Here is a 20,570-nt window from a genome sequence, read left to right on the forward strand (position 1 = left end):
CTGTAGAATTGCCACTAACCCACGCTGACACAGGCTTCCCTGTTAATTTAGTGCTGCTAAAAAAAAAGGTCAACAGAGTTTTGATTCTAATGAATCCTGCTTAGATATTTAGTATGAAAAAAGAAAAATTGCACATCGCTCATAAAATGTAGGCCTTACAAGGCTTGTTTTTATATCACATTATCTCTTTTTCTTTTGATCATATTTAGGTTACATTATTTATTCTTCAGGTCATGTTTGGTTATTATTATTGATACTGTTGTCTTTCCAGATAGCTATTCTCTACATTTTATGTGAGATGTGCAATTTGTCTTTTTTCATATTGTTATAAATAGGGTTAGGCCCTAGGACAGTGGTAGTCAACCTTTTTCTACCTACCGCCCACTAATGCATCTTTTTGGTTGAAAAAATGTCCTTACCGCCCACCAGTTTTCGCGCAAATGCAGAATATTTTTTAGAAAGGAGGGTGTTTTTAAAAAAAAATAAATGTACGTACCCGTATATACTCGAGTATAAGCCGACCCGAATATAAGCCGAGGCCCCTAATTTTATCCCAAAAAACTAGGAAAACTTATTGACTCGAGTATAAGACTAGGGTGGGAAATGCAGCAGCTACTGGTAAATTTCTAAATAAAATTAGATCCTAAAAAAAATATATTAATTGAATATTTATTTACAGTGTGTGTATAATGAATGCAGTGTGTGCGTATGTGTGTGTGTATGAGTGCAGCGTGTGTGTATGAGTGCAGCGTGTGTGTATGAGTGCAGTGTGTGTATGAGTGCAGTGTGTGTATGAGTGCAGTGTGTGTATGAGTGCAGTGTGTGTGTGTATGAGTGCAATGTGTGTGTGCATGAATGCAGTGTGTGTGTGTATGAATGCAGTGTGTGAATGCAGTGTGTGCAGGGCCGGTGCAAGGATTTTTGCCGCCCCCTCCCCCCCCCATATGTCCTGACTTCCCCTCCTCCTCCCTCAGTGGTCCTTACCTCCCCACCCCCGTGTTCCTTCACTCCCCCCCCCAGTGGTCCTGACTCACCCCTCCCCTAGTGGTCCTTACCCTCCCCTCCCCTAGTGATCCTTACTTCCCCCTCCCCTCCCATAGTGGTCCTTATCCCACCCCCTCCCTCTCATAGTGGTCCTTATCACCCCCCTCCCTCCCATAGTGTTCCTTATCCCCCCCTCCCTCCCATAGTGGTCCTTATCCCCCCCCTCCCTCCCATAGTGGTCCTTATACCCTCCTCCCTCCCATAGCGGTCCTTATACCCCCCTCCCTCCCATAGCGGTCCTTATACCCCCCTCCCTCCCATAGTGGTCCTTATACCCCCCCCCCCCCCCTCCCATAGTGGTCCTTATACCCCTTTTTTTTATTATTAATTTTTTTTTTTATTATTATTATTTTTTTATTATTATTTCTTATTTTATTTATATATATTTTTTTTCGTCCCCCCTCCCTGCTTGATATATGGCAGGGAGGGGGGCTCTCCTTCCCTGGTGGTCCAGTGGCAGTTCAGTGGGGGGGGGGGGAGGGGGGCTGGCAGAGCTGTAACTTACCTGTCCTGCAGCTCCTGTCAGCTCTCTCCTCCTCTGCGCCGTCCGTTCTGCTCTTCTGTCAGCTCCCAGTGTAAATCTCGCGAGAGCCGCGGCTCTCGCGAGATTTACACTGGGAGCTGACCGAGGTGCTGACCGGACGGCGCAGAGGAGGAGAGAGCTGACAGGAGCTGCAGGACAGGTAAGTTACAGCTCTGCCAGCCCCCCTCTCCCCCCAGTCTGTATTATGGCAATGCAAATTGCCATAATACAGACCTTGACTCGAGTATAAGCCGAGTTGGGGTTTTTCAGCCCAAAAAATGGGCTGAAAAACTCGGCTTATACTCGAGTATATACGGTACATTTATCTTTTTATTTCTACTTAATGCAGGTTTATAAGGCTTTTAACTTTATAACGTTTAATGAGAAAACAATAAAGTAAATTGAAATTACCTTTACTAGTGATTAATGAGATCCTTGAGGTTGATGCTGCGAGACTAAATATTTGATATCTGGTTTGATTTTCGTAAGGAACAAACAAAGGTCTCTTTCAGTGATATTCAGACGACTTCTCTGTTTGCGCATAATATGATTTCTCATTTGTGCGTCAGCTCATCTCCTCTCCCTCCTCAATTCCCCTCCCCACCTTTTTTTCACCTTTTTTCTAATTTTTAACCGTCCTTATAGCAATGCCCAGTAGGAAGGCTGAGCTAGGTAGCCCACTTACTATAGTCCACTATAACATACAGAAACACACACAGGACACACACACAGGACACACACACAGGACACACACACAGGACACACACACAGGACACACACGCAAAGACACAGACAGCCACACATACAAAGACACAGACAGGCACACATACACACACACACACACACAAGACATATACATACAAACAGACAGGCACACATACAAACAGACATGCACACACACACAAGACATACATAGACACACACACAAGACATACATAGACACACACACATGCATACACACATACAATGACACATACATACAAAGACAAGACACACATACATACAGACAGACACATACACACACAAGACACATACAGACACACATACGACACACACAAGACATACATACAGACACAGACAGGCACACATACAGACACACAAGACACACATACATACACACACAAAGACACAGACAGGCACACATACACACAAGACACATACATACAAACAGACACACACAGACATGCACACACACATGCAGACATACATAGACACACACACATGCAGACACAAGACACACATACAATGATACATACAAAGACAAGACACACATACATACAGACACACACACACACATATATACACAGACAGACACATACACACACACAAGACATACATACAAAGACACATACAGACACACACACACATATATACACACAAGACATACATACAAAGACACAGACAGACACACACACACACACACACAAACAAACACACACATTACATTTAAGTCACCCTCCTGTTTCCTACCTTTAAGGTGCAGGAGGGTGACTTTCCCTGGGGTCCAGTGGTGGCTCAGGTGGATGGGAGTCAGAGTTCCCACTCTGACTCCCTGGTGTTCCTCCCACGTGGCTCTCAGTTTTAGCTGGGAGGAGTGACCGGGAAATCACTTCCTCCCAGCTCTGATGTCATCACAGGGGGCCCGGTCGCGCTGTTAAAGCGCCCAGTGCTGACCGGCCCCCCTTACAATCCGCATCCATCGGGTGACCCTGACAGCATGGGCCACCCGATGGACACTTTGGAAGGCGGCCACGGCGGTTTACCGGGCGGGCCGGAGCCCCAAATGGTCACGGTGGTACCCAGTCGCACGGGTACTGCCGGCTCGCACCCGCCCGCCCGCCCGATCAGCCTGGAAATCCCTACCGCCCACCTGGAATCCTGAAACGCCCACTAGTGGGCGGTAGGGACCAGGTTGACGAACCATGCCCTAGGACATTTATGGAATGTCCCACTGGTGTACGGATTCAGTGGCTTGAGAATCATATTTTGGGGGGTATCTCTTTCCCCTGCTTCCGCTTCTTTGTTCTATAGATATTTTGTATGCCTGGTTAGGATAATTAGGATGCATCCCCATAGGATGTACCAGGCAGGATGTATGAAAATGTAGTGTTGGAAATCCTGTTTTTTGTCACACTTGACAACCACTATAATAAGCTGCACAATCGCTATAATGGTTATGGTGCTTGGATAGCCCTTTAAACTGTGTTTCCCCTACCTCTGCTTGAATTAAAAGACTAAACAAAGCACTACTAAAGTTAATGTAAACCGTACATTATGATGTATATTTAAGTTCATTTAACCCCTTAAGGACACATGACATGTGTGACATGTCATGATTCCCTTTTATTCCAGAAGTTTGGTGCTTAAGGGGTTAAACTGGTGCTTTGTGAATGTTGTTCATTGTATACTTTGTATAGAGGGCTTGGATGCAAAAAGAACAAATTTTGGGGGGCGTGGCCAGCAGAGTAAACGACCAGACGTGTCTGTGTAGAGCTCCTGCTGCATAGACTGAGAAAACAGCCAAAAAGCTACAAATGAGAGCAGAAATAGTGCTAATTCGCAACCCATACCTCCAACATAAAGATGGGACGCAAGCACCGCAAATTAGCCTACACAGAGGACCTCCATCAGACAGATATCCGCAGGTCCTTCGACGGGCCGCGGCCTCAGGCACAGACCAAGATGGCCCCCAGCAGATCACAAGGCTCAAGTACCTCAGACGACTCAGAGGGGGAGGAAGACTCGGTGGCCCTGCAGACAAACGGCAGCATACACCAGAAGGCGGACTCAGACACTGACACATCCCCATCCACCAAAGGGGACATTAAACGTCTGCTTCTGGACCTGCGAACGGTGTGGAAAGCGGACCTTGCAGGGATACAAACAGAGATCGGCACCCTGACTCACCGCTTGGAGGAGGTTGAATCACGAGAGGGAGAACGAGATGGCCGACTAGCTGAGACCCAAACACAAGTGACTACCATGTCTCTACAGATCGAGAGACTCTCAAACGGTCGCCTCCTTGGAGGCCAGGCACCGTAGAAGAAATATCAGACTCCGAGGAGTATTGGAGTTTGTGAACCAAGATGCCCTGATAGACTTTGCCACTAAGGCTGGAACACTAGGGGTACGGGCAGAAAAGGGAGCGCAGCCTTTAATATCGGTGTTTCGGGTCCGAAAGGTCCCCACTGCCCCTGCGGATGCTCCACGAGACGCCATTGTGATTACACGGGACATCTCCATCAAGGCAGCCCTCCTGTCTCGCTCCAGAAACCAGGCCTTTGTGACAGTTGAGAATCACCAAATAAAACTATTTGACGACTTACCTTTTACGGTTCTGGCAGAAAGACGCAGATTCCAACCGACCACCAGGGCCCTGAGAGATCACGGCATCCGATATAGATGGGGAGCGTCTGGAACACTGGTGGTGACCCACGGAGGCTCCTCAACACGCTGGGACTGCCTGCAATAACACTGCACCCAAGAAGTACAGCGGATCCCCGCCACACCGGAGCACCCTCAAGCGGCACCCAGGACCCCCCATAGGCGGACAGCAGAGGACAGTCCAGGCCACCCAATATGTGGTATTAAAACCATTGAACACAAGTTGGAACTGCATTGACACTCGAGAGTACATGTTCACAGTACATTAATGCAAAAATAACATAAATGTGTATAAAAATAAGTAAAAGGTGTGTATCAGAGACCACATAGGGAGGGAAGATCCCAAAAACAGGTGTAGTAGTAAACAATAATAATAACCATAAGATACGACCTGAGCACAAGCGAGTGGCAGAGTCTTATCTATAAAATAAGAATAAAAAACATAACATAGTGTATACTGTATACTGAAAATATGTAAATAATATGAGGATGGACTACCACTCACATTTACCAGAGCCGTACCAGGCTCTGTATAGCAGGCTCAAAGGTGCCAATACAGGCTAACGAAACTCCAAGGCAGAAATATGAAGAATTCCGTGGTAAAAAAGAATTTATTTGATGAATAAAAATATAAAATATCAAACTCCCGGTTACAAGGGGGTGGAACCCAAGCAGCAAATGGTATAAAATAAAGGTATCCACTTACCCCAAACAAAGTAAACCGTAGGAGTAAATATAAAGAACAAATAAAATGCAATCAAATGATAGAATAACAGCAATTATGATTGTATTTTATTTGTTCTTTATATTTACTCCTACGGTTTACTTTGTTTGGGGTAAGTGGATACCTTTATTTTATACCATTTGCTGCTTGGGTTCCACCCCCTTGTAACCGGGAGTTTGATATTTTATATTTTTATTCATCAAATAAATTCTTTTTTACCACGGAATTCTTCATATTTCTGCCTTGGAGTTTCGTTAGCCTGTATTGGCACCTTTGAGCCTGCTATACAGAGCCTGGTACGGCTCTGGTAAATGTGAGTGGTAGTCCATCCTCATATTATTTACATATTTTCAGTATACAGTATACACTATGTTATGTTTTTTATTTTTATTTTATAGATAAGACTCTGCCACTCGCTTGTGCTCAGGTCGTATCTTATGGTTATTATTATTGTTTACTACTACACCTGTTTTTGGGATCTTCCCTCCCTATGTGGTCTCTGATACACACCTTTTACTTATTTTCATTCTGATTTAGTGTCTGGGAAACACTGCTGTATCAAACCCTGTTTTACATCTATCTCTGTTGCATATTTGGAAGCGCCTACTCACTATCTTGTATTTTTGTATAAATGTGTATAGTCTGCTAGGTATCTGTGGCAATGTTGTTGTGACATTTGTGGTAATGTTTATTCTTCCACCATTTGCTGGGTACCTCATCAGAGACGTCGCGATCTACTATCGCCATGTCTCTGAATCAGTTACTACAATCAATGCAACTAATATTACATCCACTCACCCCTTTGCCCCCACACGCCAAATCGCAACAGCCTAGCATTGGGAAGCCTTTTACTTAGATCGAACTGTTAACGCTTAGTTATACTGCATGTTTGGGGTGGGGGGGGGGCATAAATGACAATGAAAATGTTTCCTCTTAACTATGTCCCTGCATATTTGGTCCCTAAGCAAAGTGCAGACGCTAGAAAAGACGCTAGCCACTTCCTTTCTTGGTCTTCTAACCAGACATCTAAAACTTAATGCTGCGTCCTGCTGATCATCATTTACCCAATTACATTTTGAGCCTGGCTAACTCAACTTACCGCGCTCGACAAATACAACCCAGGGGCACCTAGATGAAAGCGAAGCCTCAGTGGCACTGCCAAATACCACAATATGCTGCCCTAGCGCATGCACACTGAACATGCTTATTGGTGTTGATACTACAAATTGTATATCATTAATCCCAGCCGCACTCACTAAGAGTCTATAGAAATAAAGTGGCACTAGCGTTTAATATAAAGTTCTAACCTGTTAACTCTGCCATATGATTTAATCCACCCATTATAAGTTCACTGTATTCATGTTGTGGTACATGTTTTCTGGTACGAACAAACTGTCTTTACAAAACAAATATAACACGTCAGAGGATGTTGCACCCACAATGGGAATTAGTTTAATCGCTCTACCCACTCTCTTACTAGAGCATAAAGCGACCTCTGCTAAACCTACAGCTTACTAAATGTGCCGTCATAGCTGATCACAGTGCATAATGCATACCTGCTTTATATCTTACAGAGTACCCTAAGCCACACCGAGTAAACCTCGGCTTTGAGTTGAATCAATAATGTTTAGTCCTTTTTTTTTTTTTTTTAAACCTAAAGTTTCTCTGACATATGTCGCGTTGATGCAGCTGATGGCTACAGTACACTACTATATAAAACGAATTGATAGCTGCATCAGATAGACTTGCATCACCTAAATTTTTGTATTTCTTTAATATCCGCACGTAATGTTATGCCACGCATGCCTTATCGGATCGATATTAGTTTATTATTATTATAAAACTGTGCAGACATACTATTTGCCATATATGACACTGTATCTGTATGATTATACTCAGCCTGTGACCGCTGTGGTGGCAACACAGGCCTGTCTGTTATCACATGCACAATATATATAAAGAATTTTTCTTAAAAAAAAAAAAAAGCACAAATTTTAATCCAGATACTGAATACATCTGGCTGATTGATCTGATTCGGTCGGATTAGCCGAATTCTCACTGGAATAAGGCGAAATTTAGAATTTTCACTATATTTTGTCCATTTAACAAAATCTGATGTTTAGTTAATTACCCTGTCAATACCATAGCTCTAAAAATAAAACCGCAATGGTAAATTTTGAACCACTAGACTGAAATTAACAACTGAACTTGCAGTTGTGAAACAGCGATAGCTCTCCTTAACCGAGCAGCTACACAGCATGGAAAATATTGACAATGTGACCTCACTGGACTTAGAGTGCGCATCCAAGTAGGCAATCTTCCAGTGGCATTATGGGAATACGCACGTTAATCAGACAACAGAGTTAGCAGCCATGCCAACTGTATCAGAACAGCTGAAGATTAAGATAAAAATTCTTGGGAAGCTCCCAATATACCAATTCCGATAGGAGAGCATTCATCAAAAATATATTCCTAACGTGGGGCTGTTCTGTGAAAGACAATCATAGCTGTCTCTTTCATTTTTTTAATTTTGCATATTCAACTAATCTTTCTTCACTGTTTAATAAATAAAACCCATGAGAGAGGCTACATTTTGTAGAAAAAAAAAATCTTCTTTTTTTCTGAAGTTATATATATATATTTTTTTTCTTCTTTAGTCTCCAGAACTGAATGTTTCTGATCTGACAACACTGCGGGCTGAACTGGACATCCCAATACCAGATCCAGAAAAAGAGAAGCAGAAGGAGAGAGAGGTGACTATACACCTAGTGTACGCCTTACAGAGAGTGCACCACACGTAGACATCCCTGCACATAGAAAAGATCTGACTGAATGTCCCATAGCAAAAACACTGTGAGGGTTATTCACTAAAATGAGACTTGTTGTGAATGCACACTAAGTTGTTCACTAACGTGAATAACCACACAGTGATTAACTACATAACATTGGCTGCTTTTAGCAAATGAGTTCAAAGTTCTGTGCTGCAACTCTGCAAATATACAACGCAGTGCTAGTTTCAATACCTTACTAGAAGTGAGCAGGGTACCCCACTGACTTCATAGGAAATGCACGTTTTCAGCTTAGTATAGCTTCTTGATAACGTTACATTTTTACTAAGTTCAGTTAAATGCACAGCTCTCTATGTACCATATTTAAAGTCACTCGGACCATTCACCTCATTGAAGTGGTCTGGGTGCAGTGTCCCTGGCCACTTTAATCCTGCAATGTAGAACATTGTAGTTTTTGAGAAACTGCAATGATTACTTTGCAGGTCTAAGACTGCCTCTAGCGACTGCCTATCAGACAGCCACTAGAGGCGCTTCCTGGATTCTAACAGAGTTTGGCTCTGTTAAATGACGTCAGTGTCATCCAGTGTCCGTAAAACCCCATAGTTAAGTATTAAGGCAATGATTTCCTATGAAGAGGGCCTAATGGGCATGTGGTAGGTTTACTCGTTTTTTGTTTTGTTTTGTTTTTTAAACCCTTTATGTGCCGGTGGGGTGGGGGGCATGAGGGGGAGGTAGCAAAGTGCAGTATAGTGTTAAGTATACAGATCTGAATTCCTAACCCTATAGAATCCCTTTAATGAAGGTAAACTACAGCATCTCTAGGGCAAAGTAATACATTTGGAGAACTCACTCCATTGGATTCTGTGCATACGTTCCACTGATGTGTTGGTATGATATTTAACTGTCGTACAATGCACATAATTACATTATAACCAACTAAACTTGCGGGTCTCAGTCACATTTTCTAAGGTTGTTTTTAACTTCCCATTCACTTAAGGGTGTTTGTTTTTATTGTCAGTTAGGGAAACAAAGCTGAGGGCTCGTAGGACCTGTAAAATTTCAAGAAGGGACACAGGGGTCCCAATACATATATATTGCCAGTGCGTGTAACCGCGTTTCAATATCAGGTATTGCACACGATTGCATCCTGTAGGGTAAAACGGTGTGACCCCAGCCGCTCAGCTCCTGGTTGGGCGTATGCCTCACGTGTAAGGCAGGAGGGTGCGCCTTGGTGCTGCTCCCCGGGCCCCCCAACCGCCCCCCTCCCCAGATGACTGGTCCGGAACTCCTCTGTGACCACATACACCAGCCAGGGTGCCCATATGTCCTTGTGTGTCTGTGCTCAGTCTTGGGCTGCATACCACAGCTCCTCCATAACCCACAGCTCTTCCATTTTGGTATACCAAAGGGTCAGCGGTGGGGCTGTGTCCTTTTTCCAGTACAAGGGTATTATATGCTTTGCAACATTAAGGATGCGAATGGTCAGGGAGTGTTTGTAGTGGGACGTAAGGGATGTTGTGTGGTGTAGAAGATAGTGGGCTGGCCGGAAGAGTGGCATGTTATCTGTGAACGGGCCACTATGGAGGCTATTTTTTCCCAGAACGGTACTATGATCGGGAATTCCCACCAAATGTGCAAGAAGGATCCCACCTCCCCCTGCACCTCCAGCAAAGGCCATCGGTATCCATGTGCATTCTCTGCAGGCGTTCCGGTGTCAAGTACCATTGAGTGAGAACCATATAGGCTGTTTCATAGGTTTTACTGGCTATTGCGCAATGGTGCACCAGATTGCATATCTTATGCCATTGGTTCTCAGTGAGTGTTTCCCCGATGGCCGTTTCCCATTTGGACATGAAAGGGGGTGGGGGGAGTCCCTGCCGCTGTTGTATCATCGAATATAAGCAGGAGACTCTATGGGGCATGGGGTCCGGTTCCTGACATAGTTGTTCAAATGGTGTGGGGTCTCTATAGACATCAGGGCGTTGTGGTATCGCGGTGACACAGTTCTTAATTTGAGTGTATCTAAAGTCAGTCATGAAGGTGTGGGTGGGTGTGCCTGTGAGTGTATGCAGGGGCAGAATTTTCCAAGTGGCAGTAATGTCTCGGATTTGGTCTTATCCCCGGCTCAAAGCTAGGGTTGTACACCAAGGGCAATAGTCGGGACGGGAAGGAGGACAGACGTAGTTTCCTCGCTTGTGAGTACCATGTAGACATAGTGGCTATAATAAATGGTTGTTGGGAGACCAGTCGCCTGCCTACAGCAGGATCAAGCCACAGGAGGGTGGAGAGTGGTCTGCCTGCGTGATGTGCTTCGCTGGCCTTTGGTTTGAAGATCTGGGACGGCCAGACCCCCTGCTGTTTTGGGGAGTGTAAGTTATGAGTATTTGAGTCTGGGTTTAGTGCCCTTCCAGATTAACTTAATTAGGAGGGTTGGGATTGACGTGAAAAAGGCGGTGGGGAGTGGAATTGGTAATGTCTGAAACAAATAGAGTACCCGTGGGAGGATGTTCATTTTGGTGATGGCCACCCTACCGAGCCATGAAAAGTGGGGTGTTCTTCCGTATAACCCCTAACATTGGGACAAAGTGTGGGATAGTTTGGTCAGGTTGGCCGTAAGCCTCACTCCCAGGTATTTAATAGCGGTGTCCTGCCATTGAAAGGGGAAGCTTTGTCTGATCTGATCCGCCCTCCCTTGGAGGGTGCTAATGTTGAGGATAGAGGATTTGGCGTAGTTGATCTTTAGGTTTGTGATTTGGCCGTATCTCTTAAACTCTGCCATGATGTTTGGGAGAGAAATTTCTGGATTGGTGATAAAGAAGAGCATATCATCAGCATATGCTGCAACTTTGTGATGGTCTGCCCCTGCCACTACCCCCGTAATATCTGGGTTGTCCCTAACTGCCTGTAATAATGGTTCGAGGGCCAGGATGAAGAGCATCGGTGAAAGGGGGCAACCCTGCCTGGTTCCATTTCTGATCGGGAATGTGTCAGTGTAGACCCCATTTGTGCACACTCTGACCGTGGGGGCTGATGTGTTGGTATAACTCTGACCAACATAGCTACATTTTTAGAATTATTATTCCTTAATTACTAGTAATATATGTTTCAGGATGAAATACAGAAACTTATAATAATTTCAAGGGAACAATTAAATATAATACTTAAATGGTAAATATTATGATAAACATTTTCTATGTTATTCATTTATTGTTTTAGACATAAGGAAAGACTTCTTTCTTTCACATCAGTAAAGAACCTGCGGATCAATGATTATCCCCTTCTAACCCATGTACCAATATGTTGCTTTTATTTATTCTGTAGAAAAAAGAAAAAGGCGAAAAAGACGGGAAAAAGAAAGAGGACGAAGAGGACAAAGGTAAAGCATTTTCCCATTTTCTTCTATTTGCATAGTACCATCTCTCTCTTGAGAAGATACTTATTTGCAACAGCCATTGCCAGCAAAATGACAAAGGTTGGTGGTGGTAGCTACACTGTTTGTCAAGCCTGGTATTGCCCTAACACAACGTAGTAACTGCATTATCTCATGATATATTTTGATTGTGTTGCCAATTTATTTAAATTCAGTTCCAACACAGTCAATATATGGGTGTTTATTTCGATTTTATATTTATGAAATACTACGAACTGACATAGCAGCTTTAATGCTACACAAAAAAGAATATTCATATATACAATGTCATTACATCATGTGCAAGATAGTTGATGGTGGAGCAGACTTTTCAGGAAAAATTATTTATTGAGATTTTTTTTTTTTTCCCTGAAAGAAAAACTGTCAACACTCCTGGATTTGTACACCTGACATTTAAATGATCCTTGTTGGCAGCCTAAAAGACGACTGCTATGCTTTGCCCAGCAGTAAAGATCTACCACAGTTTCTAAAAAAACTACCAAAATTTCCCCTTAGTGACACCTCCCCACTGTCAAGCAGACATCTAGGAGCGTTTTAATTCGCTTTGAAATGTACTTAAATATTGGTTTCTATGCTTCTCTATGAGAAGCATTGCTGAATGTTTTGTGCCAATGCTTCTGTATGAGAAACATCTCATTCAGTAATGATGACTTCCTAGGAGGAGAATTAGAGAGCTACAATGTGGAGACTGTCGGAGCTGGAATAAGGATGCATTTAATTGATTTTCACACTTTTAGTTTCAAAATGGGGGGGGTTACAGGATAGTAATCTAAAGTTTAATTGTAAGCAGTCCGGGAGAAAACATTGCAGGAGCTGACTGTTTTTCTGGACAGGAAAAGTATTTTTCTAATTTGTTTTGTGTGCAGGTCCCCCCTGTGGTCCCATTGCCTGCAACGAGAAAATTGCTAGCCTGCAGAAGAAAATCAGAAGTGAAATCAAAGATGCAAAAGAAAACCTGAATGTGGTAAGAGAGCAACACGTTTGGGACAGAGAGGAGTAGAACATAATGGAGTAATACGAGAGGAAGAATAATATTGATCGGCTCACTGAGATAGAGGTTCATAGGAATATTAAATGATGAGCACAGAATGACTTATAGTACTAATGTATTTGTGCTTTCTGTCTCTGTTAGGTCTCCCTTTGGCTGCAGCTTCAGATTCCTCAGATTGAAGATGGGAATAACTTCGGTGTTGCTGTTCAGGTAACGATCACCGATCACTGATATTTGTTTCATATTATTTAATTGTCAGCTGTTTTTCCTTGAAGGAATGTGAGTATATTACGCACAAGATAATAAATGTAGGTTCAACACAGTTATACATATTGTCAAGTTGGTCTATAAATGTGAAAGTATTGTGTCTTGCCCCTTATGCCTATAAGCATGATACAAAAAGCTATGGATCTTATGGAATAATCTGATATGATTTGAGAAGAGTAATAGAGTTTGGATAAATATATGGCACAGCATATAACCATTGGTTACATTCCCCTAACCTGTTGGGATAGGTACCAGTTAGTATATGCAAAAGTGGCTTTTATTTTCATTTATAAATCTGGACTAATGGGGTGTATGTATTGTTCCGAAATATGTTCTGTAAATTCATATTTATGAACAGATGACGTTCACCAGCCAATCTGGAAATACACAATACAGCTTGTTCTGTAATATGCAGTGCATGATTGTATAAACAATCTGTAACAGCTCGTTACTCCTTTTTTTTTTTTAAATTCTTTATTTTGGGTGTGCACAGATTAAACAGGTAGCCGGTATGCGCCACAACAGCGACATCCAGTAAAATCGGTAAACATAGGTAGTACAAGTCATGGCATACGTTATGCAGGCACATTTTTATAGTTATTGTAAAACATCATACGATTAGACATCGTGTTTGTAATATAACTTGCTAGGCTAAACATGTATAGAACAGAACTAGTTGCTCTTCAGGTGATGCGTGTGTATCTTGGTTGTAGCGTGATATATAGGCCTTAGGAGCCCAGTGATTGGTTTAACTAGATATGTAGTTAGCAGAGGGAACGGTGGGTGTATGCGTACCTAGCGCTTAAAAAAAATTAAAAAAAATAATAATAATAATAAAAAATAAATAAAAAGATAACTAAGTCATTAACAGTTGCGTTAACAGGTGAGAGTCAACGAGTTAAGTAGTCAGGGAGGACGGAGACAAGTGCTCAGTAGTGATAAGCGGTTTTGGTCCGCGGTGGGCAGATAGGTATAAGGAGGGGATACAGCCTAATTATATGTGATCTATATATGTGGTGTCTTATCTCTCAGTGCGAGTATGTATAGGCTGGGTAACGTTGGGTGAGGGGCGTTGAGTACACGCTAGCACCCCTTTTGGTAGCATGAATAAAATTAAACACAAATCTGCTTCCTTAAAAAAAAAAAAAAAAAAAAAAGACATAACAAAAGAAAAAGCGATATACATCGGAATATAAGAGGCAGGATAGCGTCTCTAGTGTGTAGCTGGTTTGCCATTCCCCAAATCTCCCGAACAGGTTAGGGTATGGCCGTTAAGTTCCTCTGGCCCTGCTTAACCTATGCCGTCCCGGATGTAAGAAGCATAGTCCCGTGCCCCAGGGGGGTGCTGCTGACTTTCCCAGCTTGTAAGGGCTTGGCAGGGTGGGCCTCTCTGTTCCCCCATGTTTCCCCCTGATACCTTAATGAGGGTTTGAGACCCAGAGTGGTCCCGCCGTGGCTGTTGCTGTCTGACAGGCACGGGCTGGATCAGAGCGGTGCATGGCGCGTGGGGCGCCCCCTCAGTTGCCGTCTGCTCGGTCGCAGTATCGCTTTCCCTTGTGGTCGGTTATGGGGGGATCTCGCTGCAGCCACTCGTACCTTCAGCCGGTGCCTGGGAGTTCCAGAGTGATGGGTGAGTGGGCTAGTGCGCCTCGGCATTGGTGCTTTCGGGTTCCAGGGGTCTGCCTGCTTGCTCCTTTTGCCGCCAGACGTATCTTTAGTCCCCTGCCTCTTGGTGAGTTCCCGCCATTTTTCAGTGCAGCCCAGTGGTAAAGTTTTATGCGTAGTCTTCTGTTTGGGTAAGCTTGTGGGAGTGCGCGGCAAGGTGTCAGGCCCTTTCTCTGGGGTTGTTGGGAATAGAAGAGCTTCCAGCTTGTCCCAGAAGGTTTGAAAGGCTTTGTTCAGCCGGTCCTCTGCCTCTATCTGCTCGCTTCGAGTGCTGGTTAAGCACACTGTCGCCGCCATTTTGTGTGCGGTACTACTGCTTGGTTCAGGTCCCGCGATTGCCAAAGCGATTTCGCCAGGTTGCGCCCGGGACTCCCGAGGCCGGACCGGGATGACCCCCACCGGTCCAAAGGGGGGGAACGTGGGCCTTGTTTCGGTCTGTCCGCCGTGGATGTCAGCGGGGGAGCGGCCGCCTCCCTCGCGCCGATCATGCGAGTAGGCCGCGCAGGAGGAGCAGGTAAGTTGCCCTGTAAAGGTTGCTTGTGTGGCACCATCCTGTGCCTCTCCATGTCACCTGTTGCCTGGTGGCCTATTTGAGCCGATTGGGTCGCTTTTTAATGGGTGAAAACCGATTTAAATCTCTGTGTGAAGCAGGAGCTGCACAGGTCAGCGTCTTCTCGCTTCAGCGGTTAGGCCCCGCCCCCTCGTTACTCCTTTTACGATGATATTGTTCATGTGTTCATGATAGCTGTTGTTGGAGACTGGAGCTATTTTAAAGACGATATTCAAAGTGCTGTTTTATATTATTTTGTCTGATTCATTTTTATTTCCAGGAAAAGGTGTTTGAACTGATGACAAGCCTGAGAACCAAGTTAGATGCTTCCCAAACTCAGATAGCAAAGTAAGTCTAATCTCTAAGGCAGCAGCCTCGTCTGGCTCTTTCTTTCTTTTACATAGGACACGAGGCCATGTGTTTAGACTGGAAGAAAGACGATTTCGACCAAGGCAAAGGAAAGGTTTTTTTTTTTTTTACTGCAAGAACAATCAGGATGTGGAATTCTCTGCCTGAAGAAGTGGTTTTATCAGAGTCCATACAGATGTTCAAACAGCTACTAGATGCATACTTGCAAAGACAGAATATTCAAGGATATAATCTTTCAATGTAGGGTAATAACTACTTGATCCAAGGATAAATCTGACTGCCATTCTGGGGTCAAGAAGGAATTATTTTCCTAGCTTGTTGCAAAATTGTGCTTCAAACTGTTTTTTTTTTTTTTTTTTGCCTTCTTTTGGATCAACATCAAAAAAACATATGTGAGGAAGGCTGAACTTGATGGACGCAAGTCTCTTTTCAGCTATGTAACTATGTAATAAGGCAGTCATGTCCAAAGTCCGGCCCGCGTTCCGGTTTAATACAGCCACACAGGTTATTTGGCTAATCCTATCTGTTGTGGCCCACATGAATCCCCGAGCGCTGCTCAGGATCCCTGGATCTTTGAACGTTGCGGTCCTGAGCGGCACGCGGAGATTCACTGGGGGCCAAGAGATCGCGAGAACACAGACGGACGTGCAGTCACTGCTCGTCCTCAGTCTGAATTCTCGCGATCACTTGGACATTGACGTAGCGAGATTTGGTTCCTTCTCTCTGGAGGCAGCGAATGAAGGGGCAGCGAATGAAGGGGCAGCGAATGAAGGGGCAGCGAATGAAGGGGCAGCGAATGAAGGGGCAGCGAATGAAGGGGCAGCGAATGAAGGGGCAGAATAAAAGCGAGGAGGGGCAGAATAAAAGCAAGGAGGGGCAGAATAAAAGCGAGGAGGGGCAGAATAAAAGCGAGGAGGGGCAGAATAAAAGCGAGGAGGGGCAGAATAAAAGCGAGGAGGGGCAGAATAAAAGCGAGGAGGGGGAGAATAAAAGCGAGGAGGGGCAGAATGAAGGGACAGAATAAAAGAGGAGGGACAGAATAAAAGAGGAGGGACAGAATAAAAGAGGAGGGACAGAATAAAAGAGGAGGGACAGAATAAAAGAGGAGGGACAGAATAAAAGAGGAGGGACAGAATAAAAGAGGAGGGACAGAATAAAAGAGGAGGGACAGAATAAAAGAGAGGAGGGACAGAATAAAAGAGGAGGGACAGAATAAAAGAGGAGGGACAGAATAAAAGAGGAGGGACAGAATAAAAGAGAGGAGGGACAGAATAAAAGAGAGGAGGGACAGAATAAAAGAGAGGAGGGACAGAATAAAAGAGAGGAGGGACAGAATAAAAGAGAGGAGGGACAGAATAAAAGAGAGGAGGGACAGAATAAAAGAGAGGAGGGACAGAATAAAAGAGAGGAGGGACAGAATAAAAGAGAGGAGGGACAGAATAAAAGAGAGGAGGGACAGAATAAAAGCGAGGAGGGACAGAATAAAAGCGAGGAGGGACAGAATAAAAGCGAGGAGTGACAGAATGAAGGGACAGAATAAAAGCGAGGAGTGACAGAATGAAGGGACAGAATAAAAGCGAGGAGTGACAGAATGAAGGGACAGAATAAAAGCGAGGAGTGACAGAATGAAGGGACAGAATAAAAGCGAGGAGTGACAGAATGAAGGGACAGAATAAAAGCGAGGAGTGACAGAATGAAGGGACAGAATAAAAGCGAGGAGTGACAGAATGAAGGGACAGAATAAAAGCGAGGAGTGACAGAATGAAGGGACAGAATAAAAGCGAGGAGTGACAGAATGAAGGGACAGAATAAAAGCGAGGAGTGACAGAATGAAGGGACAGAATAAAAGCGAGGAGTGACAGAATGAAGGGACAGAATAAAAGCGAAAAGGGACAAAATGAAGAGACAGAATAAAGAGATGAAATCAAAAGTATGCCGCTTGCAATAAATTTTGCATAAAATAGTTCATTTGCATTTCATTTTAATGGTTCAAAGAATGTCAGGCAAATGGTCGCCTTCACGCATGTTCACTTCATCAAATCTGGCCCTCTTTGAGAAAAGTTTGGACAACCCTGTTCTAAGGGAACAGAGATTCATTTTTTATAGGTTTCTACAACTGTCCTGTTTCAGTGTAGCCATTTCAACCTGACTGATGTTAATGGGAGTCATAAAATATGTAAACGCTATTTTATGGTTAAGATTAAAAGTATTGTAATGTTATTGCATAACCTGTGAAATACTGCTTACACCACAATAGAAAAAGATTAACAAAAAAAAGATTAACAGTCAGAAATTAGGATTTGGGTAAAGCATTAGTGAAATAAGTTATGTTTAGCGACGCTTGTGAAGACTGGTTGATTAATAGGTAAAAGCATTAGTGATCGAGATTAAGGTAAATGGTGGTGATGAAAATTGTTAAGACCCTTTGTCAAGCTAGCAGTTCATCAAGCTTACTAATTTAATATGTGTATGCAGGCCTCACTAATTCTGAATGTTATGGCAGTGCAGATATTTCAATTATATTAATCATATATTTTTTTTTTTATATAGGTATCTTTCTGATCGAGGTGATGCAGTGGCCAAGGCAGCAAAAACTCCTCATGTGGTAAGAGATATATTTTTTACTTCATAACACCATCTAAATTCCTAAATTTGATATGAACCTTGACTAAAGTGCTTCCCCCTCTTTCCCAGGGAGATTACCGTGCTCTTGTTCACCAGTTGGATGAAGCCCAGTATTCTGAGCTACGCATTACAGCTTTGGAGATAAGGAACTTCTATGTGAGTACTGCCGGAAGAGAGAGCCATCCATAAGGTGCTCTCCAGCTATTGCTGATGCAATGCCTTATTGCTGTGGAGTTCTCCAATAACTCCAGGATGGCTAGCCTAGCTATAGTCTAGTTAGGGGTAGGCAACCGTTGGCACTTCAGATATGGAAAACGCATCTTTTGTATTTTTAAAATGTAGAAGTAATATTTGGTACTCACCTTGTTTCTAGCAGTGAGACACTGTTGTGCAGCCGCTACCTTCTTTGTCTGTAAGCATGTTGACGTCTTCCAATCCAAGGCTTCTCATAGAGAAGCAATATGGATGACGAGCATATGCTCGGCAAACTGCCACACTTCTCCAATCAACTTATCTTAACCTCTTAACCGCGGATGTATGAGGTACATCCGACAAAAAAACGATGTATTGTTAAATTGCTATGTGTGTCAAACAAAATCACCAATTATTTTTTTTTTTTAAAGTTGGCATAGATTGGTGGTAAAATGGTTGCATGAAAAGAGTCAAAATACCACAAATTTAATATATAACACACACACGTACGTCAAGGGTTATTCAGGGATTCCTGACAGATATCAGTGTTACAATGTATCTTGCACTAATTTTGAACAAGAAATGGTTTGGAAATAGCTACTTGTACTCATACCCTTATAACTTTCCAAAAAAAGCTAAGAACATGTTAACATTGGGCATTTCTAAACTCAGGATACAATTTTGAAACTATTTAGCATGGGTGCTAAACACAAACAGCGCAGAAATGTAAAAACAGCCCTGGTCCCAAACGGTAAGAAAATAGAAAAGTGGTCTGGTCACAAAGGGGTTAAAGAAGCACAGATAAAAAAATAGTTTAGCTCTGCAATGTAAACATTAACAGTACCTACAAAACAGTAATGTTTTACATTGCATGACTTGTCTACAGGTCCATTTCACCCAGAACACATCCTATATTGGTTCTTTTAACCCAGCTGCCTGCACATAATAGCCAAAATTGGTACTGCTGTACTTGCTTTGTTTTTCTAATATTTCCTGTTTTCCTCAAATGTCTCTAAAAGCAATATTCTTGAGATTGATGATGAATTGTGAGTCAGGGGTATTGAGATTGAAAGCGACTACGAGGCATTTGGTGTCAAAGTGTACAGTGCTCATTGCTCAAACTTCTGCCCACTCAATACCACTGTAGCTAACTGTCTGTTTTTAAAATATGTAAAATTGTCTCCCACTAATACAGACCAAGTATAATGTGTGTCCTTATGTCTGCTACGGTTTTCTGTATGCTGTATTAATGTAGTTAGGGTTGCTAGACTCGCATATTTTTGTAGGGCACTTATTGATTGCTCCTTCTGTAAGGCAGAGCTGGAAAGGTGAATGTAGAGTTCATGTCCCCCTTTTGTTCAATCAATGAACTAATCAGAACATACATAATACTAGCATGAGAAAGGAGATGCATTTCTGTAAGATTATCCATTTTTCTCTGTTTTAGGCTACCCTGTATGATATAATTACCAAGAATTATGCCAAGATAAAGAGACCTCGGGGAGATGCCAAACGACTCATCTACTGAACATATTTTACCCCCATCTGGAATATATTTTATTTGATTTTTACAGTTACTGTTTCATGAAATGAATATCTGCTGTCTATACTGTAATAAAATGTTGAATCCCAAAAGTGTGTGTAGAATGTTAATTAGTTTTAATAGGCAAAGTGTTTGAGCAGTTTATATAGGGGTATATTTGGAAAAGGTTTTAAATTGTTGTGAAAGCTAAATCAATATCTTGAACTTGCACGAGTCAAAGCATTCTGTTATGAAAAAGTAGGAAGTTGAACTTAAATAATGCTCGGTATGACTTCAATGAGGACATCCAGCATCAGATACCAGACCAAAGGTCTGTTTCCATCCAGGAAGCCCTCTAGTGGCTGTCTGGTAGACAGCCACTGGAAGCATACAGTGCTGCAATGTAACATTGCAGTTTCTCTGGAAAACTGGCGTAAAAGGGACAGTGCAACCACACCACTTTAATTGGCTGAAGTGATCTGGGTGCCTATAGTG

General features: G+C 43.1%; 1 protein-coding gene across 1 annotated transcript in view; it reads left to right on the forward strand.

The window, feature by feature from the left end:
* PSME1 (proteasome activator subunit 1) overlaps positions 1-20,188 on the forward strand; it is a 29,961-nt gene extending 9,773 nt beyond the window's left edge. Inside the window, exons 4-11 of the mRNA XM_063454903.1 lie at positions 8,333-8,428; positions 11,786-11,840; positions 12,761-12,858; positions 13,027-13,095; positions 15,648-15,715; positions 18,287-18,341; positions 18,431-18,517; positions 20,001-20,188. Coding sequence (XP_063310973.1) covers positions 8,333-8,428; positions 11,786-11,840; positions 12,761-12,858; positions 13,027-13,095; positions 15,648-15,715; positions 18,287-18,341; positions 18,431-18,517; positions 20,001-20,081 — 609 coding nt within the window. The 3' untranslated portion in view covers positions 20,082-20,188. The remainder of the gene's footprint in view (positions 1-8,332; positions 8,429-11,785; positions 11,841-12,760; positions 12,859-13,026; positions 13,096-15,647; positions 15,716-18,286; positions 18,342-18,430; positions 18,518-20,000) is intronic.
* The last annotated feature ends 382 nt before the right edge of the window (positions 20,189-20,570 follow it).

Source organism: Pelobates fuscus, chromosome 5, assembly GCF_036172605.1.
Source record: "Pelobates fuscus isolate aPelFus1 chromosome 5, aPelFus1.pri, whole genome shotgun sequence".
Taxonomy (NCBI): Eukaryota; Metazoa; Chordata; class Amphibia; order Anura; family Pelobatidae; genus Pelobates; species Pelobates fuscus.